This window comes from Aquarana catesbeiana, linkage group LG02, assembly GCF_042186555.1.
Source record: "Aquarana catesbeiana isolate 2022-GZ linkage group LG02, ASM4218655v1, whole genome shotgun sequence".
Classification (NCBI taxonomy): Eukaryota; Metazoa; Chordata; class Amphibia; order Anura; family Ranidae; genus Aquarana; species Aquarana catesbeiana.
Window position 1 is genome coordinate 61,461,039 of NC_133325.1, and position 26,876 is coordinate 61,487,914.

Sequence of the window (26,876 nt, forward strand, 5' to 3'; positions counted from 1 at the left end):
AAGCAGATGTAAACCTGAGCGATATTTTGGCTTGCTGAAACATTGTGTTTCCTAAACATTTGCCATTTTATTTTTTATTTTTTTTAAATAGGTGTTTTCGCCATTTTTTCATCAATGGTGGAATCTCTTTTGTCTCTTCGCAGACACTGTATGGCACTTCTTTGGATGGGTTCCTAATGCTGACAATAGTCGTCTATGACTGCTTAATGTGTGTTGAAATGGCCACTTGTACAGTACATTTGGAAAGAATTCACAGTGCTTCGCATTTTCCACATTTTGTTATGTTACAGCCGTCTTCCAAAATGGATTAAATTCATTATTTTCCTCAAAATTCTACAAACAATACCCCATAATGACAATGTGAAAGAAGTTTGTTTGAAATCTTTGCAAATTTATTTTTTAAAAAATGGAAAAAAAATCACATATACATAAGTATTCACAGCCTTTGGAACCAAGGGAAAGGGGAGTAGGGAGAGAAATCCCCAAAGAGGTCCATGTGTGGGTGAAACGCATTATTGTAGTGTAGTGCCCAAGCGCACCCGCTACTCCGACCATGCTCTGGCGACCTACCATCTAGCCACCCACCTCCACGATCATAGAAGTGCAACCACGAGAACCGTAAACCGGAAGTGAGCAGCTGGCCGGCGTTCTGTGTGTACCTGTCATCAGCAAAGGAGTCATGGTGATATGCAGTGGTAACACCACGGGAAAACATCCATGAGCGGACACAGGAGGAATGATCCTCCATTACATAGACTAGCTGGCCAGCAAAACGGGGAGTCCTGCCCCCCTGCTGGGGATGAAAACTCCCCGCAAAGTGCATTGTGCTTCAGAGCCATCTGTGCCCTCCCAGGCTGCCCAGCTATCTGTGGGGACAGGGACCACTGTGCATGCAACGCGTGTATACACATACCGTAGTTCAGATCTGTCTACTGTCCCTGGATGAGTACCCCCTCGATTAACTTTTACAGCCTGCATCACCTGTTTCACCATTCACACTGGTTGATGATGATTTATGTCTGCTCCAGCTTATACAGCTTCATCACCCTGTGGTGCTATACAGGTAGCTGAACCAAGTGCTGGTGAAAATTGCAGAGATTAGATATTCTGCTTCATAAGTCTGCTGCTTCACTAATCTCTAATATTGTATACCTGTATCTGTTCCACTTCTGTGGTTTGCACTCTGTGAAATAGGGCAAATAGTGGGCCTGGATTTCCCAAAGCAAGGCACACAGCATTCTGTTTGCGTGTGCCCTACGGATTTCCCAGGACCCCTTCAGACCCAATTAATGTTCTATGATATGTGTGACACACACACTGTGAACTGTGGATGAATGAGTATGGCTGTGACCCTGGGAGTGCTTCTTTAAACGGACAACATTGTCATGTTTAGCATTTGTTCCAACCTATTGTAAATGTCCTGTGTTTTGTATTTTTCATATATTATTATTGAATAAAGCTTATTAAAGGAGTACTCGGCAGTCTGTTCCTATTCCTCTTTTGAGGTACAGACCTCTTTGGGGATTTCTCTCCCTATTCCCATTTCCCTTTTTCCCTTGGTTCCTGAGTAATTTTGGTCCTCCATAGGTGAACTCCATCCAAAGTTTGGGTGAGTTGGCACTCCAACTTTTCACTTGACCAGTCGGATTTCGGTCACTAGGTTCATGCCTGTCCCCTCCCCCCCTATTTTCATGCTATTCATAGCCTTTGCCGTGACACTCAAAATTTGAGCTCAGGCGCATCCTGTTTTAACTGATGATCCTTGAAATGTTTCTACAACTATATTGGAGTCTGCCTGTGGTAAATTCAGTTGATTGGACATGATTTGGAAAAAGGCACACACCTGTCTATATATACTGCATGTCAGAGCAAAACCAAGCCATGAAGTCCAAGGCATTGTCTGTAGACCACCAAGACAGGATTGTATCGAGGGACAGACCTGGGGAAGGGTACAGAAAAAGTTCTGCAGCACTGAAGTTCCCAATGAGCACAGTGGCATCCATCATCCGTAAATGGAATAAGTCTGGAACAACCAGGACTCTTCCTAGAGCATGCCGCCTGGCCAAACTGAGCGATTAGGGGAGAAGAGCCTTAGTCAGGGAGGTGACCAAGAACCTGATGGTCACTCTGACAGAGCTCCAGCTTTTCTCTATGAAGAGAGGAGAACCTTCCAAAAGAACAACCATCTCTGCAGCACTCCACCAATCAGGCCTGTATGGCAGAGTGGACAGACAGAAGCCACTCCTCAGTAAAAGGCACATGACAGCCCACCTGGAGTTTGCCAAAAGGCACCTGAAGGACTCTTAGACCATGAGAAACAAACTTCTCTGGTCTGATGAAACATGTTTGCTAACCAGGTCAGCAAACATGAAACATCATGTTTGCTGACCTGGTTAGCAAACATGATGTCTGGAGAAAACCAGACACCGTTCATTACCTGGCCAATACCATTCCTACAGTGAAGCATGGTGGTGGCTGCATCATGCTGTGGGGATGTTTTTCAGCAGCAGGAACTGGGAGAACAAACACCAGTGGACTCTCGTATGTCTCCTAGTTGCTCGTAGAAACATCTTTAAGCATTGGATCTCTGCAACAACGACCACCATCTTGGAAATCAAGAGAAACGTTAAAAAGCACATCTATTTAGAGAATAACTGGACACTAAAATGCAAAGGGTCAGCTGTATCAAACGCTTTGAATCCAGATGGTGCTCCTTCATTGATAAGAGCTTAAAGTGATTGTAAAGGCTCGTTTAAAAAAAAAAAAAAGTAACAAACATTTTATACTTCCCTCCTCTGTGCAGTTGGTTTTGCACAGAGCAGTCCAGCTCCTCCTCTTCTCGGGTCCCTCTTTGCTGCTCCTGGCCCCTCCCTCCTTTGAGTGCCCCTCAGCCAGCAACTTGCTACAGGGGTCACCCAAGCTGAGTCAGAGATCAGGTAGGTAATTGGGGGGTGCTGGGGGTGCTGCTACACAGAATGCATTAAGATAAAAAAAACCTTCTGCCTTTACAACTCCTTTAATGACATCTGAGGAATCATCACTACAATCTCCATTCATATTTGCACCTAGTGGTATTATGACTCATACAGTTAATTCCCCATAATAAATTAATCAATCAATCAACAAATTTTTGTATCTATTAGGTGATCTGGTCACCCATTTATATATCGGTATAAAATGAAACGTACTGACCATTACTTGGACTTCTGGCCGCCCGGCAAGCCCCGGAGGCTTTTGGTCCAAGATATTCTTTCTCCTCTTCTCCTCTTCCTTCTCTATTTTCTATTCTATACATTCTTCTACCTCCTATAATTGTTGTTCTTATATTTGTAACAACATGCCGACAGTTACTTTGTTTTTGATAATAATCAAGGGCCTGAGGCCCCCTGTTTCTTTTAACTTTGCGAGAAATTCATAACATACTTTATTCTACTTTGCCATTTGAAATACTCAATAAAAAAAAAAAAAAAAAAATATATATATATATATATATATATATATATATATATATATATATATATATACATATATATATATACCGTATATACGGTATATATATATATATATATATATATATATATATATATATATATATATATATACCGTATATATATATATATATATATATATATATATATATATACCGTATATATATATATATATATATATATATATATATATATATATACGGTATATATATACCGTATATATATATATATATATATATATATATATATATATATATATATATATATATATAAAAACTGGATGGACAGAAATACAAATCTTTTGGCAGCTAAAATATATCCCATATACTATATATTTTTTCAGCTTTAAAGTGGACCTAACTTTAGTCTGCCCAAGCACATTCATCACATGCCAGATTCAGGCCCCCACCGTGATTAATTTGTTATATGGTGATGAAAGGATTTTTTGGGGGAAAAAAACATAAAAAAACACCAATGCAGTTTGGAAGAGTGTATATGGAAAATAAGGTCTGTAAAACTGAATTAGTGATAGCAAACTTGGCTAAACTTCAAAAGTAGATCTGTATGCAAAACTATTCTAAATATTTAACAGCTTGTTCAAGGCCTCTGAGTGACATGACGTAGTTTTTGATATTACCCTTACTCATTTATATAAGTACTAGAGGGTTTGTGAAACATTATATATGATCTCTCTCTGTTGGTATTACTTATTTAATGTCAGCCACTTCTGTACCATCCAGATTAGTCTAACTCTTTCTTCTTTTTGCTTACTGTGATGATATTTGACCTGTTTCATCTATGTTCTCTATAATTCTTTATTTATAAAAGTTCTTTTGCTCCTCCTGAGCTATGAATAAAAAAAAATGGCAAAAAATACAGACACAAGTACCCAAGTCTAGAACACATACTACTACAGTAAATAATGTACACAGTCAATCACTTTGGACATACACTCACTTTATTAGGTACACCTTGCTAGTATGGGGTTGGACCCCCTTTGCCTTCAGAACTGTCATAATTCTTCATGGCATAGATTCAACAAGGTGTTGGAAACATTCCTCAGAGATTTTGGTCCATATTGACATGATATCATCACGCAGTTGCTGCAGATTTGTCAGCTGCACATCTGTGATGCAAATCTCCCGTTCCACCAAAGGTGCTCTATTGGATGAGATCTGGTGACTGTGGAGGCCATTGGAGTACAGGGACCTCATTGTCATATTCAAGAAACCAGTGGTGAGATGATTTGAGCTTTGTGACATGGAGCATTATTCTGCTGGAAGGAGCCATCAGAAGATGGGTACACTGTAGTCCTAAAGGGATGGACATGGTCAGCAACAATACTCAGGTAGGCCGTGGCATTTAAACGATGCTCAATTGCCACTAAGGGGCCCAAAGTGTGCCAAGAAAATATCCCCCACACCATTACACCACCAGCCTGAATCGTTGATACAAGGCAGGATGGATCCATGCCTTTATGTTGTTTATGTCAAATTCTGACCCTACCATCTGAATGTCGCAGCTGAAATCGAGACTCATCGGACCAGGCAACATTTATCCAATCTTGTATTGTCCATTTTTGGTGAGCCTGTGTGAATTGTAGCCTCAGTTTCCTGTTCTTAGCTAACAGAACTGGCAACCAGGGTGGTCTTCTGCTGCTGTATTACACCTGCTTCAAGGTTCAATGTGTTGTGCGTTCAGAGATGGTGCTCTGCATACCTCGTATGACAGAATACAACTTCAGAAGTGACGTAATGTGTTGATCAGTTTTGTATGTATTCTTTAGTCTCTGAGCATGCGTAGTCTTGCTCTTACGATTTTCTTCGTACCAAGACCATACTAATTAAAGGAACATCAAACGTTGAGTTTGCATCCGATGAAAATGTTATAGTCAGCACATCCAGCTTTTTTTGTGACAAAAAAACAGAATCGTCTGTCGAAAGCGCCATAATAACGATCTGAAAATCTGCAGATCGTTCGTCGGACAAAATTTTACTTCTGATTTTCGTATCGTGTGTATAGGCCTTTAGCCAATAGTGCTTGTTTGCCCTACTTGAGAGAGCTGGGCAATAAAAATTAGTGAGTGTATGTCCGTTAAAATGTGGTGGGCTGTACTTGGTGATTATACACAGCTGGTTGGTAATTAGACATGTGCGATTCATTTCATTTTACAATTCAGATAAAATTGTCATTATTCAAAGATTTGGGTTTATCTGAATCTCCCAATCACAATATTAATGGATTTCAATGAAACTGAAATAATCATTTGGAAGACACGATGCAATAGTTTGGGCCTTTTGTTAAAGTGATTGTAAAGGTGTTTTTTTTTGTTTTTTTTTAAATAACAAACATGTTATGCTTACCTCCTGTGTGTAGTTGGTTTTGCACAGAGCATCCCGGATCCTCCTCTTCTCAGGTCCCTCTTTGCTGCTCCTGGCCCCTCCTTTGAGTGCCCCTAAGCCAGCAGCTTGCTACAGGGGGCACTCAAGCCGAGTCAGAGCTCTGTATATCCATGCAGACATGGAGCCCTGACTTGGCCCTGTCCCCTCTCTCCTCTGATTGGCTGACTGACTTTGATTGACAGCCGTGGAAGCCATTGGCACCACTGCTCTGTCTCAGCCAATCAAGAAGAGTGTCCTGGATGGATGAGGGGACCGTGGACATCGCTGAAGAGAGAAGGGGCTCATGTAAGTAATTTAAGGGGTGCTGGGGGGAGGCTGCTACACACAGAAGTTTTTTTATCTTAATGCATAGAATGCATTAAGATAAAAAAATCTTCTGTTTTTACAACTCCTTTAATGTTTGAAGCATCCGAAATAACATAACGGCACAACAAAATGATCCAAATTATATCTGATCCTTTTATTTTTTTCGGATGAGAGAGGTGCGGTAGTCTTTGACTCTTGGATAATCAGGTGATTCTTTTTGCATTATCATTTTTCATCATTATAAAACATGTACTACATATAGAATAAAAACATATTGCAGTAAATATACTATACTCTACACTAGGTATAAAAGTGAAATAAGATAATGACTCAGACTTACAGTGGAACCTTGGATTACGAGCATAATCTGTTCCGGGAGAATGCTTGTAACCCAAAGCTCTCGCATATCAAAGAGAGTTTCCCCATAGTAGTCAATGGAAAGGAAGATAATTCGTTCCACATTGACTTCTATTGTATGCAGTACCGCATTTGGCCAGAGGTGGGGGGATGCCGTAGTGACTTCGAAATACTCAGAGACCGCTCTGAGCCGCTCGGATGGACTCGGAAACCCTTGAGGAGGTTTGGAAACACTCCGAGTGCATCCGAATGGCTCTAAGTGTCACGGCGCCCCCCCCCACCTCTGGCCAAATGCAGTACTGCACAGCGCAGAGGCTTGAATCCTGCTGGTTTTGCAAGACAACACTCGCAAACCGAGTCAGGATTTTTTAAAAATAATAGCTCGTATTGCGAAACGCTCGTTAACCGCATTACTCGCAATCCGAGGTATTACTGTATTGTGTTTGGGTTGGATAGAGGTGGATCCATCAGAATCTCCGAATCATATCAATCATATCAATAATAATAATAATAATAATAAATAGGAATTGGTTCAGAACAACATATATACAAAATGAATCCAAATATAGAAAACAAATTCCAAAAACGAATCATTCTAACATAATAAATATGACAAAACAAAATGATTTACTTAAGGAATAAACCCGAAATGAAACACATTTTTCCATTGTGTACATCTCTATTGGCAATAAACATCATTGAAATGTCCTGGCTGGAGCTAATCTAGAAGATTTCATGTTTCTTTATGGATACATTGTTTATGAGAGACGCTGTTTTTATTTTGTCTCACTGAGGAATTGAGTGGAGTTGATGTTTATTTATGTTTCAGTTTGTTACTATGGATAATGCCCCGTACACACGGTCGGACATTGGTCGGACATTGGTCGGACATTCTGACAACAAAATCCATCAGATTTTTTCCGACGGTCGTTGGCTCAAACTTGTCTAGCATACACACGGCCGCACAAAGTTGGCGGAAAATCCAATCGTTCTGAACGCGATGACATAAAACACGTACATCAGGACTATAAACGGGGCAGTAGCCAATAGCTTTCGTCTCTTAATTTATTCTGAGCATGCGTGGCACTTTGTGCGTCGGATTTGTGTACACACGATCGGAATTTAACCGATCAGATTTTGTTGTCGGAAAATTTTATAGCAAGCTCTCAAACTTTGTGTGTCAGAAATTCAGACGGAAAAAGTCCGATAGAGCCCACACACAATCAGAATTTCCGACAACAAGCTCCAATCGCACATTTTCCGTCGGAAAATCTGACCGTGTGTACAGGGCATAACAGTTTGGGATTTGACACAAGGTTTTTTAAATACGGCTTCTTATATTGTTTAACATTATTTATCACTAGTGGATATAGCTTTATTTTGGGTTAAAGTAGAGCACCAAAGGCGCAGGGTGGGGATATAATTTAATTCCCCCTTATATAATAAAAACATAAAAAGCCCAGTGCTTATTAATTGCCACCAAAAGAAAGCTCTTTCTGAGTAAAGAAATTATATAAAATTAAGAGGGTTGTAAAGGCACAAGGTTTTTTATCTTAATGCTATCTATGCGAGAAGGTTAAAAACCTTCTTGATCCAGCAATGTCCAGGACAGCCTTGTCTCTCCAGGGACTCGCACTGCTGATTGGCTTTTTTCTCAGCAGCAGGAGCCATTGGCTCCCGGGGCTGTCAATCCCAGCTATAGGCCAATGAGGAGATGGAGGGGGTGGGGCCAAGCTGTGGCTCTGTGTCTGAATGGACACATATAGCAGCGGCTTGGCTTGGGTGCCCCCACAGAAAGCTGATTGCTGTGGGGGCACTTGGCAGGAGGGAGGGGCCAGGAGCGCCGTTGAGGGACTCGAGAAGAGGAGGATCTGGGCTGATCTGTGCAAAACCACTGCACAGAGCAGGTAAGTATAACATGTTTGTTATTTTTTTTTTTTTTAATAAAAAACATGACTTTAGTATCACTTTAATTTGGGTGCAGTGTCAGACAAACTATCACAAAAAAAAAAAAAAAACTGTTAATGTAGGGTATTATAAGCTGATGCTCAAGCAGTTATAGTGTATCTCAGGGCAGAAAACATACATAGTAGTAGTACATATTTGGAATACATGCACATTGCCCATGTTTTATCCCGTTAAAGGCCCTGCAGGTACAAAAAATACCCGTTGATCTGCCAGAAATGCCCTTGGCTCTTAAATCTGGCTGTAGCCTAATGACACACAGCATTTATGTGGACTGAGTGGTGTCAGCCCTGCACATTTGTCCCTTTGCTAAATGACTGAATACCCCTCCCCCCCTTTCCCCATTTCATTTTCAAAACATTTTCTAAAACTAGATAATGCAAAATCTGAAGCATCTCTACATAGCAACCAATCAGCTTCCAGGTTTTTTGTTTTTTTGTCAAAGCTTAATTGAACAAGCTGAAGTTATAAACTGATTGGCGCATGGATTGAAGTTATAAACTGATTGTACTATGCACAGCTACACCAGATTTTGCACTCTCCAGTTTTTAGTTGGGCTGATTTCACACAAGCTGTGTGATCAGGTCCACCTGTCAGTTTTTCAGGCGAACCCGATTGGACCACTCATAGTTCTCTATGGAGCGGTGGATGTCAGCAGACATTTGTCTGCTGACACAACCGCCAGCATCCGGCCTGATCCTGTCCGCCAAAAAACAGCGGATTGGATGACAGTCGGATGGAAAAGGACAGGTGGTTTGTTTCCATCTGACAGCCCCATAGAGAGCAGCGGGGCTGTGTCCCGTATCCGCTCTGCATAGCGGAGTGGGCTCGGACCTGTCATCCACCTGCTCAGCGAGGCGCTCCCCTACTGAACAGGGGGGGTGCAGATTATGGACAAATCCCATGTGAAACCAGCCTGAATCAACCCCAAAGAGTCATTGATCTGTATTCCAAGATAACTAGAAAGACTAATTAACCTTCTTGGGATAACATAGGAAGTGTTCATAGGACTGACACCTAACATCTGACATGATCAACAGTTTTTTATACTTGTCAAACAGATATCAAAAGTCAAATAAGAAAAAAATATGCATCCAATAGTTGGTTAAATCTTGTCTGAAAACGTTGATAAACATTGAAATAAAACATTGATATATAACTCTTATATCCACCTCTGCTTACACTAAAAAGGTTTACTCCCAAAATATGTATGAAGGATATAGCACATCACTTTCTGAACAAAAAAAATTCCTTTGGATTGAATTTGGCAATATGTTTTGCTGCTATTAGATGATCAATTATACTTTTCTGTTTCTTTAATAAACATTTCCTTTTTTGATGTTTTATATTACTTTGTTTTAGGATGTTGCTATATTGACCAACACCAGGAGGAATGCCACAGTGGTGTGCCATGACACCGTCTCATTGTTGGCCATATCCAGACAGGTAAGTGTTTTCAATACATATTAGAGCTATGAAAATAGTATCAGGGCACTTATTCTATTGCCAAACAAGTGATATCTCTGTTCCATTGGTGGTCAGTTTACAACGTATAGGGGGCCTCAACTTCCAATCCATGTTACAGAAGACTGTCAGGGACTGCAGACATACTACAAGAGATGGTAAGAGACAGTGGACCAGGTGTAGATGGGGGGGGACTTTACACAAGACTGCTAGAGATCATTGCCATTACTCCCCCTTTACAGTTCAATGTTCCTGTTGTACTAAGTACTGATGAGTTCCAAGGGCCTGGACAACAATTCCCCAAAGGCCAAAGGTTGGGCACCAGAGCTTTATATTTTCATATGTTTGGACCATGGACTTCAATCACAGCACCTGCCATATATACAGTACAGTATAATTGTACATACATCTATTTAATTTATCCATATATAGTGTTGTTAAATATTTTAAGTAATCTGATTAGACTTAAGGCCTTGCTTTGAATATTAATAAATAATCAGTAGTTAAGAAAAGTATATTACTTTGTCCTATCATTTACTGACTCCAACATGCATAAATAAACTTTCTATATACATCTTTGATTTACAACACTATAAGAGCAGCCGGGGGGGGGGGGGGGGTAAAAACATGCGTTTGAGCCCTGGTTTTACCTTTCCTTCCACCGGCAGACCACCTAAATTCTAATATTACAGCTGGATATAGCTGTACACACGTCGTGGCAATTTTAACTTGGCTTGCACAGTTCTACAGGAGGCACCACCTCTCAAACTTGCCCTTTGAGGTAAGTGGCAGCAGACTGCAACCTCAATCCAAACTTTTGGCTAGTAGTTGTCGTGTGACACTTTTAATATGAAATTCCCTTGGGATTAAAAAAAAAGCTGATTTTTTTAAATCAAATTTTATTAAAAGATTTTCTTCTTTACAAGTACAGAATAAGATAGAGGCCAACCGCCACACAGAATAAAAGAGCTAAATATAGAAGAGAAAAATAAAACATTTTAAATAAAAATCAGATATTTAAGAGGTGTACTGGATCACCTCCTCAACAACATGCCAGCCGTCAGTAAAGCGGTCCAACACTAATCGCTTTAAAGAGGGTGGTAAGCACTGCTGCATGTGGAAAAGAGATCTACTGTAAGAGCACAGGTAAACCCCCTTAATGATCAACATAAAGTTTATGAAGTTTCATAGAGATCTTTTTATTTAAAGTGGGTCAAGCCATAATGTGGAAGAAAGGAAAGAGTGGTATAGGGAGAACAGGAGATTGTTCTGGATATATAATAAATTATTATATTAATATTATTATATAGGATTTATATAGCGCCAACAGTTTGCACAGCACTTTACAATATAAAGGGAGACAATACGGTGGCAATACAATTCAATACAAAGGGGTTAGGAGGGCCCTGCTCCTGGGAGCTTACAATCTAATAGGGAGGAGCTAATGGATCAAAAGGTAATAACTGTGAGGAATGAACTGATGGGAGAAATAGAAAATTTGATTATTAGCTGAAGGCAGGATAGGCTTCCCTGAGTAGATGAGTTTTCAGGGATCGCCTCAAAATGGACAGAGTAGGAGATAGCCGGAAAGATTGGGGTAGGGAGTTCCAAAAAATGGGAGTGACTTGTCATAGTTGTGCTTGCTTTTGTATATATTATTTCTGTCGATCCCAGGAACTCTCGTTGGTATTTGTCCCTTAGTATGCTAAGTTTCTCATGTTTTATGATCCATGAGATCTCATTTTTAACTAAGGAGAGGGATACTTTGGGACTTTTCCAAGCTCTAGTTATTGAAATTTTGCCAGCTAAGAGCATAAAAGGGTTCATGTCTGAGAGCATTGTGATTTGCCAGGAACAGGCTCATTAAGAAGTACCATTGGTGGACTTCTTAGAGCCTGGAAGCCTGTAATTTTATGTACATGTGAGAACCCATTCCAGAAGTTTTTGATATTGATGCATTGTCATCATGTTTAAAGAACGGTGTGATACCCAAAATTTCAAAAACACCAAAAACACAGGGAAGTAGAACCAGGGAACATTATTGAGAGGCGAGTCGGGACTAGATACCAACCTGAGGGAACTTTAACATAGGCTTCAATGAGAAAAACATTTATGATGTGTTTAGACTCAATGTCAGACTCCCAAGCTGTCATATAGGAAAGTTTAGTTGGGGGTCCCAACAGAATCAAGTGGATCATGAAGATTACCCCCCCCCCCTTCCTAACCCGACACTTGCATGCACCACTTTCCATGGGGTGTATATTCTGAAGGTGTGTGAAAACATTGAATTTGTGGTACAATAATTTTATTGAGGTTTTTAAAGACAAAAATTAATTTAAATAAAGTTACTGTACATGTAAACTTTTTGAACATATAATGAAAATATTATAAGATACAAGTATAAACCAAATGCAGGATATAACAAGTTAGAAGAGAAAACAAGAAAGTTAAAGGTGTGATAATATTTAAAGCGGAGTTCCACACAAAAATGGAACTTCCGCTTTTCGGAACCCTCCCCCCCTCCAGTGTCACATTTGGCACCTTTCAGGGGGGAGAGGGGTGCAGATACCTGTCTAAGACAGGTATTTGCACCCACTTCTGGCATAGACTCCCATGGGAGTCTATGCCTCTTCCTGTCCCCACCGCGCTGTCTCCTGGGAACACACAGCTCCCAGCTGAGAGCGGGGACCACTAGGGACGTGCAGCGCGACTCGCGCATGCGCAGTAGGGAACCGGGAAGTGAAGCCGCAACGCTTCACTTCCTGATTCCCTCACCTAGGATGGCGGCGGTAGCTGCCGAGAACCGAGCGGGTTCTCGGCGTCCCCTGCCGACATCGCTGGACTCCTGGACAGGTAAGTGGCCATGTATTAAAAGTCAGCAGCTGCAGTATTTGTAGCTGCTGGCTTTTAATATTTTTTTTTTTTGGCGGTGTGGGTGAACCCCCGCTTTAAGTACGGAGGAGTGTATAATTGTCAAGCATCATAATAGAGAGGAAGATAAAAAATTTCAGTTTAGAAATCTGAGTTACATGCTTGGAACAAACAGATCTATACTCAGACAAAAAGTTAACGAAAAAGAGAAAAAAAAAAAAAAAACGTGCAGACTTGATGGACTACTCAGTCTTTTTTTTCTGCCGTCACTTTTCTATGTTTCTATGTAATTTCATAAAAGAATAATAGGTGGATAAGAGAGCAGAAGGAAAAGGGAAGAAGGGAAACGGGGGAAGTAAAGTTTACCAGGTTTAGCTATTTTTTTAAAAAGGGGCAGAGCGAATGGTAATGTGGAGAAAAAGTAGAGCAAAACTAAAGAATAATTTAATGGAGGAAACCAGAGCAGCAAATAAGATAAATATAAGACCAGGTGTGTGGGGGACATTGAATTTGAATAAAATCTTAAATGTATAAGGGCTGTATTGGAAGCGATGCAAAAGTTGGCATATCTTTTTTAAAAGCTTTCATAGGTCAATTTTCACATGTTGGTAGAGTAACTCTTTCTATTCTTCTTTTTATTGCAGGTAAATAATGGATTCTGAGCAGAAGCAATGTGCCATCAATGAGTTCTTGAGGAAGGCGGGGTGCAGGCTGTCCGGCATCCACAGAAAGCTACAGAATGTTTATGGATATGACACCATTGACAAAACCCATCTACACAGATTGATGAAGAGAAGACGTTCAGAGAAGGAGAAACCGAATTTGAAGACATATCACGCAGTGAAAGACCATCACTTTTGGCCTATGTCAAGAACTCAATGATGGCACTCTGCTTCTGTTTGAAATCCATTATTTACCTGCAATTAAAAAGAAGAGTTATGCCCCGTACACATGGTCGGATTTTCCGATGGAAAATGTCTGATCGGAGCGTGTTGCCGGAAATTCCGACCGTGTGTGGGCTCCATCGGACATTTTCCATCGGATTTTCCGACACACAAAGTTTGAGAGCAGGCTATAAAATTTTCCGACAACAAAATCTGATCGCGTCAATTCCGACCGTGTGTGGCCTGTTCCGACGCACAAAGTGGCACGCATGCTCAGAAGAAATTCCGACACGGAACAGCTCGGTCAGGTAAAATTAGCGTTCGCAATGGATACAGCACTTTCGTCATGCTGCAATGTTAAAAATGGTTTAATACAGCGCACTCTCTTCTTCTTTATAATGTGACAAGAATTAAGTAGTTTTGTTGCTCATATTCACACACACTTCTCACAAACTTATTTCTTTACTATTTATCGGGATTCCCTCATTATATTTTGATTTGTCACATCTGACATCATTATTTTGGTGTTGTTTTTTTTTTTTTTTTTTTTTCTAAGGCCGATTATTTTTTTGGGGTTTGTATTTTTTTCAAGGCTTATTTTTTGTTTTTGGGATTTTTATTTTTTCTCCAGAAGATTTTAGTGTGTGTTTTTTGTGTCAAGTTACCACAACACCATTGATATGTTGTTCTATTTAATCTGTAGGAGATTGAATGTACCTGAATCGTCACCAACAAACTGTCCTTTTTGGATGAAAACACACAGGAGAGTATAATTTTCCAAAATAAAACTTTTATTAAGGGCTCACAACTAAACAAAGAGGGAGGCAATGCTGGAGAAACTGCAGAAATTGGCGAAGCCTTGGACCCCCAGGGCAGACATCAATTATTTTCAAGCAAAATTGGTGGCCTGAGGAGTCCTTATCTAAGGGAGTGCAGTCTGGTCCAGAAGTCCCAGAGATCCGGAAAGCAGCAGATGACAGATGTCCTCAGGCTGTGGTCATACGAGAGACTGCAGCTTTTGTCAGACCAGACTGAACCCAGGGTCATCACTCTCTGGTCTTCCTTCCACGCTTCCTTCCACGCGGTGGCTCTGGTGGTGGAGTTGTGGCAGCAAGAGGAGGAGGAGGATGGTCCAACTCAATCACGTCGGTCTTGGGTGTTAGTTCCCCACTCACCCCCTTAGTTAGGACTTTATAAATAAATTGCTCACACAGGAGGCGTTGACACTCCTGCATGGTGGCAGCCATGCAGGCAAAGGCCTCTTCAGGAGTGGATAAGGCTCGGAGAAGCCTCCTGAATGAGCCTGAGCGCTGAATCCTGCATGGGAGTCACCTTCCTCGCTCTTTTATATGGAAGGCGGAGGGGAGGAACCTGCGATTCAGTCAGGCTGCGACTGGTCCCAGGCTTCTCTTGGCTGACACTTAGCCCCACCTCCTCCTGGCTGCCACTAATCCCAGCCTCCTCCTGACTGCCACATTCCACAACCTCCTCCTGGCTGAGGTCTTCCTGTGTATGAAAAAGGGACATAGTTTTAGTATTTTCTTCATCAATCACACACAATTTTCACCTCATGACTGTTGCAAATTGAATGTTAACAAATATAACAGATTATCATTCTGAGCCCAGCATTTTTCATTCTTGTCCCAATTATTTTTGCCCACTACTGTCTATTGATATGTAAAACACTTTTTTCAATCAGCAATTAGTGATCAATAATAACATCTATTAAACATCATTTATTTATTGACCTGAAATCTGTAGAAGAATGCTATACCTGACTCCAGCTGGGCTCCTCCACTTCTTCCTGGCTGGAAGGCCCAGGTTGGACATCAGAAGCCTCAGGTGGGGTGGAAGGAAGAGTGGAAGGAAGAGTGGAGAGGGATTCCCTGACTTCAGTGTGGTCTGACAGAAATCGCAGTCTCTCATAGTACCACAGCCTGGGGACATAAACGTCATCTGCTGCAGCTCCGGACCTCTGGGAATCTGTGACTTTCTTGCGCTCCCTAAGATAAGTGCTCCTCAGGCCACCAATTTTGTTTTTTAAATAGGGGATGGTTGCTGTGGGGACCACCGGCTTCACCAACTCCAGCAGTTTCTCCAGCGCTGCCTGCCTCTTTTGTTTATGATTATAATGAGGATGTCTCACCTGCCACAGACAGGGCAGCTCCCTGTATTTGTCTATGAACAGGGGGAGGAAATTGTGGTCATTGAAGCCATCCATTTTCTCTGCAAGACACAACACAAGACAAACCCTAAGGTTATGCCAAACTCTCCTAATCTTGTTACAATATAGGCTTCAATTTCGAAGCAGTATAGGCGCAAGTTTAGATCTTACCTTCGTTATCACGATCGGCACTTTCGATGCTCCTTCCTCCGCTCACAGATCGTACGTAATACACACGCGTGTTACGCTTTATACACACTGCGCATGCGTGTAACTCCGCCCGCCCCTGACGTTCTTTCTAGTATATTCCCCGCCCCTTTTCGTTCTGCGCAGTGGGGGAAGAGCACATGGCGGATACACAGCAGGTGCGTGCTAATTATAGCAACGAGGAGGAGGGGGAGGAAAGCCCGGAGCCTGAAACGTCACGATCCAGAAGGAGACGATTTAAGGCATCAAATATGTCCTTTGGGGAGATGTTGGAGATGGTGGACATCCTGAAGAAGGCCGACTATGATGGAAAGTATGGACCTTACCCCAACCCCAATGTCAGAAAGGCCAAGATCATGGCGAAAGTGGTCAAGCGACTGCACTGGAAATTCGGGGTACGACGATCGAAAGATCAGCTCAGGAAACGGTGGTCAGACCTGAAATTACGAGAACATGAGCAGTACAGAAAGATCCGGAGAGTGCTGCAAAAAAGTAAGTAGTTGTCCTGTGTTCCTATTCTTTATGTTTCTTACGTTCGTGCTGCTCCATGTGCTTTTCTTACAAGTGTACATTTTTAAATGGCAAATTTCATGTTCATGAGTACATTATTCGTTCGTATCAAACATTTTTCTTTCGGCCTATAAAACACCATTGTTTAGGCCATATGCATTTGGCCACAATTTTTACGCCCTACTTGTCTGAAACAATTTTGTTTGTGTAGATGGCTTTGTTACTAGAATGAAATGCAAACTAGATTCTGTGTAAGGAGAGGACACTCAGCAGCTGTTTTCACATTTGGACACTGGAGCACTAGTGTGGGACACAAGAACACCATTTTTATTAGGGGGCCACACAGGTGCTCCAGTGTATACTATAGGGGGGGGGGGGGGCGACATCTGTGAAGCTTGTACCAAACAGGTAAAGTATTGAAGCTTGACAAAGAACACTGAAAATGCTACATTTTGGAACTCCACTCCCCACTTCCAAGCAATGTTTCCTATTTATAGTTCTGCCATCAAATCACTGTGTGCTAAGTATAGCATTTTTGTTTTACATAGGGGAGAAAAGACTCAGAGGACACCCCTCATCCGAGGAGACCAGAGACCCCCCACCTCTGGAAGAAGGGGAAATACCCCCAACCCAAGAAGTGCAGGAGGAGGAAGAAGACGTGGTGGAACTAGTCACCACAACAGGTGAGTGTCTGCGACCACAGGCTCAGGTAAGAGATGGATGCCGGCATATTTTTGATACGGTTTTTTTTGGGTTTCTCTCTTTTTAGGTGATCGTGATGTTGTGGATCCAGATCCTTTCACATCAGAAAGTGCCCAGATCCTGATCGGGGAGATCATGGGGTATAATTTACAATTGGAAAACCTCAAGAAAAACTTCAATGATGTTATTCAAAAAAATAAAAACATCATTGATTTTTTGGGGCGAGTTTAAAACCCCTCCCAATCCCTTTGTTTTTTTTGTGTGCTACAATGTTCAAAATGTTTTAAAGATTTGTAGAAAAGCCTAATTTGGAGGATGTACACAGTGTGCCAACATGTGCTATCTGCCATCACGGGAGATCAATGGACGCGTTTTGGGGGTGCAACCCCTTCCTCAATAATAAAGTAGCTGAAAGGAAGGGGTTTCTCCCCCAAAACACATCCCTTGATCCCCCGTGATGGCAGCTAGCACATGTTGACATTGGGAAATTTGTGTGCATCTGCCAAATTTGGCTTTTCCTGGGGTGACTTCACCCCATCTGAACGCAATATCAAGCACAGTTCCTAAATACTCATGTCTGATATTGCCTTCAAGTTCTACCAAATGTGAACTTTGTAAGTTCAAGATTTGTGTCTTTCTTGTTGGTTTTACTCATGCCTGTTTTATCTTAAATGGACATTTCTATTATTTATAATGCTACCCCAAAAATTGTTATACAACAAACATGTTGGTTTGTTTGAAAAACCTTTTCTAAATGCACATGTGATTGTGCAGGTATTAAAGAGATTGTTAAGCAAGAATGTGTGGATTATTGTGTCAACGCTAAAACACTTTGGTGGTGACGTAATTGGTGTTTTCTGTGAAAATGGGGGTTATTTCCTAAGGGCAAATCCTCTTTGCACTACAAGTGCAGTTTCAGTGCAGTTTCAAGTGCACTTGTAGTGCAAAGTGTCTTTGCCTTTAGTAAATAACACCCAACAGTGCTTTGTATAAGGTTACACAATCACGCCATTTTCAGGACTCCCCACATTTCTGTCAGGGTCAGCTAAAACAAACACAAGCAGTAAATGTCCACAAAGATTTTCTTTTTTTTGCTTTTTTATTTGATAAAGGCTTCACAAATTTGCTGGCATATTGATGGCCCCCCTACCCACAAAGAACTCCAGGTATCGTAACCGGACATCACGGGCACTCAGGGAGGGCAAGCCAGGACGACCACTTTCAAGCGCCATCAGTGTTGTTTCATGTATCATTCCGGCCTCAGGCCCAACTGAGCCAGCATAGTTGGCCGAATGTTTGCGTAAAAAGTTATGGAGAATACAGCACGCCAGGATTATATGATGAAGTTTATACTCCGTCATATGGATGGGTGTCAGAAATAGGCGGAACCGGCTGGCCAGGATTCCAAATGTGTTCTCCACCACTCTTCTGGCTCTGGCCAGCCGGTAATTAAAAACCCTCTGTTCTGGGGTGAGGGTCCTCATAGGGAATGGCCGCATAAGATGGTCCCCCAGCGCAAACGCTTCATCAGCAACGAAGACGAATGGGAGTCCTTCCACATTGTCCTCTGGAGGTGGCAAGTCCAAGCTGCCATTCTGGAGACGCCTGTAGAACTCTGTCTGGGCAATGACTCCACCATCGGACATGCGGCTATTCTTCCCCATGTCCACATACAAGAAGTCGTAATTAGCCGACACCACCGCCAACATCACAATACTATTGAACCCCTTATAGTTGAAATAGTACGACCCCGAGTTGGGTGGTGGGACGATGTGGACGTGTTTCCCATCAATTGCCCCTCCGCAGTTAGGAAAGTCCCACCGCTGGGCAAAGTGGGAGGCCACAGTCTGCCATTCCTGTGGCGTGGAAGGAAACTGTTGAGGAAAACAAAAATAAATTTATATTTTTGCACATAAACATGGCAAGCAGATTAGACACAAACATTCTTGGCCAACCTCCAGATAGCATTTATTAAGGGGAATTTAACAACACCAAAGTATAAGGTACACCTATCATATTCCCCCCCCCCCCCTCTCATGGGCCATTTCTAACATTATGGGGGGGGGGAATCTTGGACAGGTAACCCTCTTCACTTCATTGAGAGATGAATGCCTAAATACAGGGTATTACTTGGAACAGCCCCTCCTTAGTTACACTATTGGCAGACCACTGGACAGGTAAGAAGTGTCATAATACAAAGATATAAATACACACTGTACACATTTGAGGACATTTGGACATTCTGCTATTACCTGTCAAGATAATAATAGGATAGAAAAACTTTAAACAGTACCATTTGAAAGTATACAGGCAGGCCCTTGCACTACATGCTTTGGGTAATTCATCCAATAATCTGAGCACAAAAGAGATGGGTATAGTGTGTATGGGTTTGGCAAAGTCAGTAGATAGATGATTGAGGATAGATAGAGAATTGGGATCAGCTGACTTAGCAGTTGGGGGGAGGGAGGGTTAATAAAAATGATTTGGGGACACCACAAAAAAAAAGTCTCTGGCACTCTGCCTGAATTTAAAGCACAAATCACATTTCTAAACATTTTAGGGGGTGTTTGGGGTAAAGCACTACTATGGAGCTGATAAAATACATTGTTAAGTGACTACATGAGGTGAATATAGGGGTAGGAGAACATGCTGGGGAGGTTATTGAAGGCCAATCTGTATGAAGGACTAAAAAATTAATTACAGAAAAATCCAGCATGCATGAGGACAAAGGGGACATTCACAGCATATTCCAATCATGGTAATTAGGGAATGAGGAAAGAAATACAACATATTATCAATCATTAAATACAATAAAATGTGAGATTAAAGGATAAAAATCTTACCTTCATATACTCCTTCTGCAGGACCTGTATGATGGCAGAACAGGTCTCTGGGATTATGATCCCCAGAGCCTGGGGGGAGATGCCTGTCGAGAACTTCAAGTCCTGCAGACTTCTCCCTGTCGCCAAGTACCGCAGGGTAGCGACGAGCCTCTGCTCCGGAGTGATGGCTTGCCTCATGCAGGTATCCTGCCTGCTAATATAAGGGGTCAGCGAAGCCAGCAGACGGTGAAACACGGGGTCCGTCATCCTGAGAAAGTTCCTGAATTCATCAGGATTATTCTCATGGATCTCACGGAGCAAAGGCATATGAGAGAACTGGTTACGTTGAAGCAACCAATTCTTGGTCCATGAACTCCTCCCCACCATGTTCATGGACTGGACTTGTGTCAAGGTCAGGACCCCAACACCAAGCCCCCGCACAGCACGAACTCTATGAGGAGTACGTATATGCAACATGGCTAGAAAACGGTCGGCTGCTCAGAACGCAGTAACAGAACGCACTGAAGAACAGCAAGGCCTGTGAAGAGCGACCTGAAAAACAGTAACTAATGAACAAGAACACAATGACTACTTAGAGTCACGCGGAACTTGCTTGCACGCACTGAAGAGCAGATACAAACCCACAAGCACAAACTGAACCGCAGAAAACGATCTGAAAGCCACGAGTCTGAAAAAGCGCGAATCGTCTCTCACCAAACTTTTACTAACAAGAGATTAGCAAAAGGAGCCCAAAGGGTGCCGCGCTTGCTTCTGAACTGGCCTTTTCTAGTCTTGTCGTACGTGCTTGACATCACCGCGTTGTTGGCGATCAGAAATTCCGACAACTTTGTGTGACCGTGTGTACGCAAAACAAGTTTGAGCCAACATCTGTCGGAAAAAATCCTAGGATTTTGTTGTCGGAATGTCCGAACAAAGTCCGACCGTGTGTAAGGGGCATTACTATAGCACAAGAGTTACTCTACCAATGTGTGAAATTTAAATGCCTATGTAAGTTACAAAGTTATGCCCACTTTTGCATTACTTTCGATAAATAAAGGTTGCTACTATAAGGCCCATTACTGCTGGAACAAAGACTTTTCAGGAATCTGTCTTCATAGATCTGCATGTGCTTTTGAGTATTGTGCACCCACATCCCTCCTTCTTGCATTTTCCTCAAGAGCAGCAATAAACCTTCAATTGCTTGGAGCAAATGTTGGATGGAGCTTTCCAGGAACAATTCAGTAGTGAACTCCCTTTAGGTAGAACTAACTTGATTGCAAGAGATGCAGCAGCAGCGGTAATGTGAGCCAAGAGTCCTTGTACAAGCAGTTAATGGACTGAGCTCTTCAGGATACTACACACAATGTCCCCTTTGAATAAAACTGACTCTAGCACAAGTAGCAAGGATCTCTTACACCAGCCTGTACTCACTAAAGTCCTTTGGATAATTGGTTGCCTCCTGCCAATATCTTAGAGACACTTTTCCAGTGATAACAGGCTAGATCCCCAGACAAAAAGTCTCTCAGTCAACTTTAGCCAACTTTCAGTAGAATAGGCCTTCGGTTAGCTTAGCTGGGACCTCGATGAACTGTAGACACATGGCAGGTTTGCCTAGGGGGCAAACAACCTCCCCCAGGTTGTGATCTCCTCAGGACAAGACCCTTCTGTTCCAGGTTTCAGAGTGTTTATACAGACTCCCAGCCACAATCTGAGCACCTTTCCCCAGGAATTGGCCAGGGCTGCCCAGATATGCAGCTGCTGATTTGACTTTCCACACCCACTATCTTCCAGAATATTTCTAGACAGATAGGGGGAACAGTCAACCCTGCAGCTAGAGGAACGCAGCACAAACCAAAACAATCTCATGCAGCTACACTGATTACAGAACTAAATTTACCTAACCTAACACCTATCTAGGAGGGTGCTACACTGAGTTTGTCAGTGTGCTATTGAGAATGATACCAGGGTGGGCAGCCTCGAAACAGGTAAGGGGTACCCAGTCGATTTCCAGCAGCCACTTTGGGGTTCAGTGCTACAAAGGTATCCATTACAGGTGCTGAGCAAATGCCATAATCCATTGCAGGCTTAAGTGGGCTACCAAGTGTGGCATGGCAGTGAATATATCCCTGTGTTGGCCTCAGTAGAATTTGGAACTCTCCAGCAGAAGATTGAGCTAATGATCAACAAAAGAGAAAACTGGGCTAAGCTGCTCATTCTGCTGCTGCAATGACCATCCCTGGAATTACAATATTTAAAATCACGTTGATAATGCAACATTATTGGCCTATTTGTAGAAAAACAATAAAGTAACTGAATATGTATCCATGCCACTGACTGCAGTATTAAACTAACACCAAAATAATTGCCTTCAAGCACAAGATGAACTTCACTGCTATTAGTTACTTCTCAGAATTAGCATGTGGAAAGTCACCAGTAAATAAATGTCACTCGAGCCTGTCTGCAGATATCAGCGGCACGTGCTTCAGAATGTAGGTTTTCCAATTTTCTGACTGCACAGAAATAAATCACACGGCGTGTAATGAAACCCTCCTTCGTTTACATTGAGTAATATACGAGCCCGGTAATTCACAGCATAATTTTAATATGATGTTCTGATTATACATTATAGTACCAATTTCAGTCCTGCCAAGTGATTAATGGTAAAATATATTTAGAACGAAGGAATCATTTCTGCAAATGTTGTAGAATATGAGAGATTGATTAGAACCATAATGTTATACAATTGACTTAGCTCATCATTTTATTTTCTTCTAGAAAAAATAGAAGAGTTTTTTGGGAAAAAAAAACTTCAGTTCCAGGAACCCTTGTCCTTCATAAGAGCTGAGCCTGTTTTTTCTAAATCTGTTCATTTTATAGTGGTACATAATCATTAAATAGATGGTCTAAGTCTTGCAGGGAAGGCCTTTATTATTTTTCCAGTAGAAGCTAAAAGTGTACTCATATATACACTAACTTATTTTATTACTTTTCTACAAAAAGGAATTTATTTATATAGCATCTACAAACATTTCACTTCTTTACAAACTAGATAGCCTGTTCACATAGTAAGAAGCTAGAATGTCATGTTCCAGCTATAATCTTACAAACACAACATTGGATCAAATTTTGGGTAAAAGTTGATAAATCTAAAATTAATCTTCTTATATTTTTGCCTTCCCTGGTCCTTCTTTCCTCTCTTCATAAACATGCTAATGAAATGTTAAAAATAAAACTTTTACATTTTAATTACATATTACATTCAGTGATGTCATCACAAGGTTTCTGTGCTTCTCTGTACAATATAGACAGATTATGGCTTATAGGAGGGATCAGCAGGGTGCTGTACATAGTAGGGTTGCACCAATACAGTTTTTTATATCGGCGAGTACGAGTACCGATACTTTCGGTCAAGTACTCGCCGATACTTTGCAGAGCATTTTGCGCCAATACAAAAAAAAAAAATGGCGCAAATTGCACTGCAAAGAACTGTGTGTGTTTTGCAAACAGACCACAAGCCCATGCAGAGAGACGGCAGAGCGCCAGCGAGGCACCACGACCCACAGACTCCACAGCCGGCGGAGTGAATGGACAGCCCCAGCCCTGGAGCCTACGGACAGGCAGTGAGCCCAATGGATGCCAGATCGATGTACGGCTCCGGCAACGGCCGGCACACCCGGAAATGACAGCTGCGGTCATGACTCGTCACCACCGGCCGGGGGAAACGCCATGAGCGGGGGGGGAGTACTCCACTATGGAGACAGTGCTGTGTGGGCAACCAACAAGGGAGAGCCAAATGATCTGTGATTCGTCAGCTCACCACCCACCCCCAGAAGCCCCCTGGATAGAGGCAGCCGCCCACCCCACCAGGTCCAGCAGAGCCAACCACGGAACCCGCAAGCCACAGCGCCCCACCAGCACACCACCACCTCAATGCATGGGCCCGTGATCCACCCACCCAATGGTGGAACCAAGGGACGGTGCCCAGAGGTGGGTAGGGGGCGGATTCTCAGAAGTGGGGAGTACCTGCACCTATTTCCTGAGAAAAAAAAGCCCTGGTATTAGGGTATTTACCATGTAAAATGATCCTTTTGGAATAAAAACACTGGATTTGTCATTGCTGATTTGTTATTTTTTTATGCTCTTTATTTAAATGTATTCAAATACAAAGAAAACATCTGGAGGAATCATTGAAAGATCAAGTTACCATGTACTACTATATATAATAGGAGTTACATGCCTTGCAAACGTATTCACCCCCCTTGGCATTTTTCGTGTTTTGTTGCCTCACAACCTGGAATTAACATGGATTGTTTGAGGATTACCATCATTTAATTTACAGAACATACCCACAACTTTGAAGATTTTTTTTTTTTGTAAAACAAACAACAAATAGTAAAAAATAACAGAAAAAGTCAATGTGCATAACTATTCACCCCCCTAAAGTCAATACTTTGTAGAGCCACCTTTTCCGGCTATCACAGCTCCAAGTCACTTTGGATAAGTCTCTATGAGCTTGACACATCTTATGACTGGGATTTTTGCCCACTCCTTCTCGCAAAACTGCTCCAGCTCCTTCAAGTTGGATGGTTTGCACATGTGAACAAAAATCTTTAAGTCTGACCACAGATTTTTTATTGGATTGAGGTCTGGGCTTTGACTAGGCCATTCTAACACATTTATATGTTTCCCATTAAACCACTGAAGTGTTGCTTTAACAGTGTGTTTGGGGTCATTGTCTTGCTGGAAGGTGGACCTCCATCCTACCCTCAAATCACACACAGAGTGGTACAGGTTTTGCTCAAGAATATCCCTGTATTTCGCACCATCCATCTTTCCCTCAACTCTGAACAGTTTCCCAGTCCCAACTGCTGAAAAACATTCCCACAGCATGATGCTGCCACCACTATGTTTCACTGTAGGGATGGTGTTCTTTGGGTGATGTGATGTGTTGGGTTTGCGCCAGACATAGCGTTTGCCAAAAAGTTAAATTTTAGTCTCATCAGACCAGAGCACCTTCCGCCATACATTTTGGGAGTCTCCCACATGCCTTTTCACAAACTCAAAAGGTGCCATTTTGTTTTTTGCTGAAAATAATGGCTTTCTTCTGACCACTCTGCCATAAAGCCCAACTCTATGGAGCGTACGGCTTATTGTCGTCCTATGTACAGATACTCCAGTCTCTGCTGTGGAACTCTGCAGCTCCTCCAGGGTTACCTTAGGTATCTGTGCTGCCTCTCTGATTAATGCCCTCCTTGCCCGGTCCGTGAGTTTTGGTGTGCAGCCGTCTATTGGCAGGTTTGCTGTTGTGCAATGTTCTTTCCATTTGGCTATGATAGATTTGATGGTGCTCCTAGGGATCATCGAAGATTTGGATATTTTTTTATAACCTAACCCTGACTTGTACTTCTCAACAACATTGTCCCTTACTTGTTTGGAGAGTTCATTGGTCTTCATGGCAGTGTTTGGTTAGTGGTGCCTCTTGCTTAGGTGTTGCAGCCTCTGGGGCCTTTCAGAAAGGTGTGTATATGTAATGACAGATCATATGACACTTAGATTGCACACAGGTGGACATCATTTCACTAATTATGTGACTTCTGAAGGTAATTGGTTGCACCAGAGCTTTTTATGGGCTTCATAACAAAGGGGGTGAATACATACACACATGCCAATTATCACTTTTTTATTTCTGAAAAATAGTTTTATGTATATAGTTTTCTAATTTTACTTCACCAACGACTATTGTGTTCTGATCCATCACATATAATTCAGATTAAAAAAAACATTGAACTAAAGGCTGTAATGTAACAAAATAGGTAAAAAGCCAAGGGGGTGAATACTTTTGCAAGGCATTTTATATCTGAACTCTATTCAGATATTATGAAAAACATCAGTTAACCACTTCAGCTCAGGAAGATTTTACCCCCTTCATGACCAGGCCATTTTTTGCTATTTAACACTGTGCTAATTTAACTGGCAATTGCGCAGTCATGCAACGCTGTGCTCAAACAAAATGTATATAATTTTTTTTCAACACAAATAGAGCTTTCGTTTGGTAGTATTTGATCACCACTGGGATTTGTTTTTTGTTTTTTTGCCATATAAACAAAAAATGACCAAAAAAACCCCCCATACTTTTTACTTTCTGCTATAAATTATGTTCAATAAAAAAATCAAATTTCTTCATAAATTTTGGCAAAAATGTAATGCTACTCTCTGTCTTTGGTAAAAAAAAATCCCAATAAGTGTACATATATTGATTGGTTTGCATGAAAGTTATAGTGTTTACAGATTATGGTGTATATATACTGGAACTTGTATTTATTTACTTATTATACTTCTTATGGCGGTGATCAGTGACTTAAAGTGGGACTGTGATAGTGCAGCGGGCAGTCTGACACTAAATTATGCTAGGGGGGGAAAATGACTAACTGCCACTTACATCACCAGTGACACTAATACAGTAATCAGTGCTAATAATAGGCACCATCACTGTACTAATGACAGTGGCTGGGAAAGGGTTAATATCTAGGGCGATCAAGGGGTTAAATGTATGCCTAACAATGTTTAGTGTGCGTACTGTGTGTTGATTTTACTAAGCAATGTGACACTTTTTACTCTGAGAAACGGCACATTTCTGCTGTAAGTAGAGAACCCTGTGTTGCTTACCTACACAGGGCTCTCTTCTGTCATTTGCTTAGCTGATCGGTGGGTTCTGGACATAAATCAATGGCCAG

The 26,876-nt window shown here is 41.7% G+C and overlaps 1 protein-coding gene across 2 annotated transcripts in view; it reads left to right on the forward strand.

The window, feature by feature from the left end:
* Nucleotides 1-26,876, forward strand: part of LOC141126915 (cyclic nucleotide-binding domain-containing protein 2-like) — a 553,939-nt gene that overhangs the window by 276,567 nt on the left and 250,496 nt on the right. For both annotated transcript variants that reach the window (XM_073612976.1, XM_073612977.1), the window contains exon 8: nt 9,881-9,964. In XM_073612976.1, the coding sequence (XP_073469077.1) occupies nt 9,881-9,964 (84 nt within the window). The remainder of the gene's footprint in view (nt 1-9,880; nt 9,965-26,876) is intronic.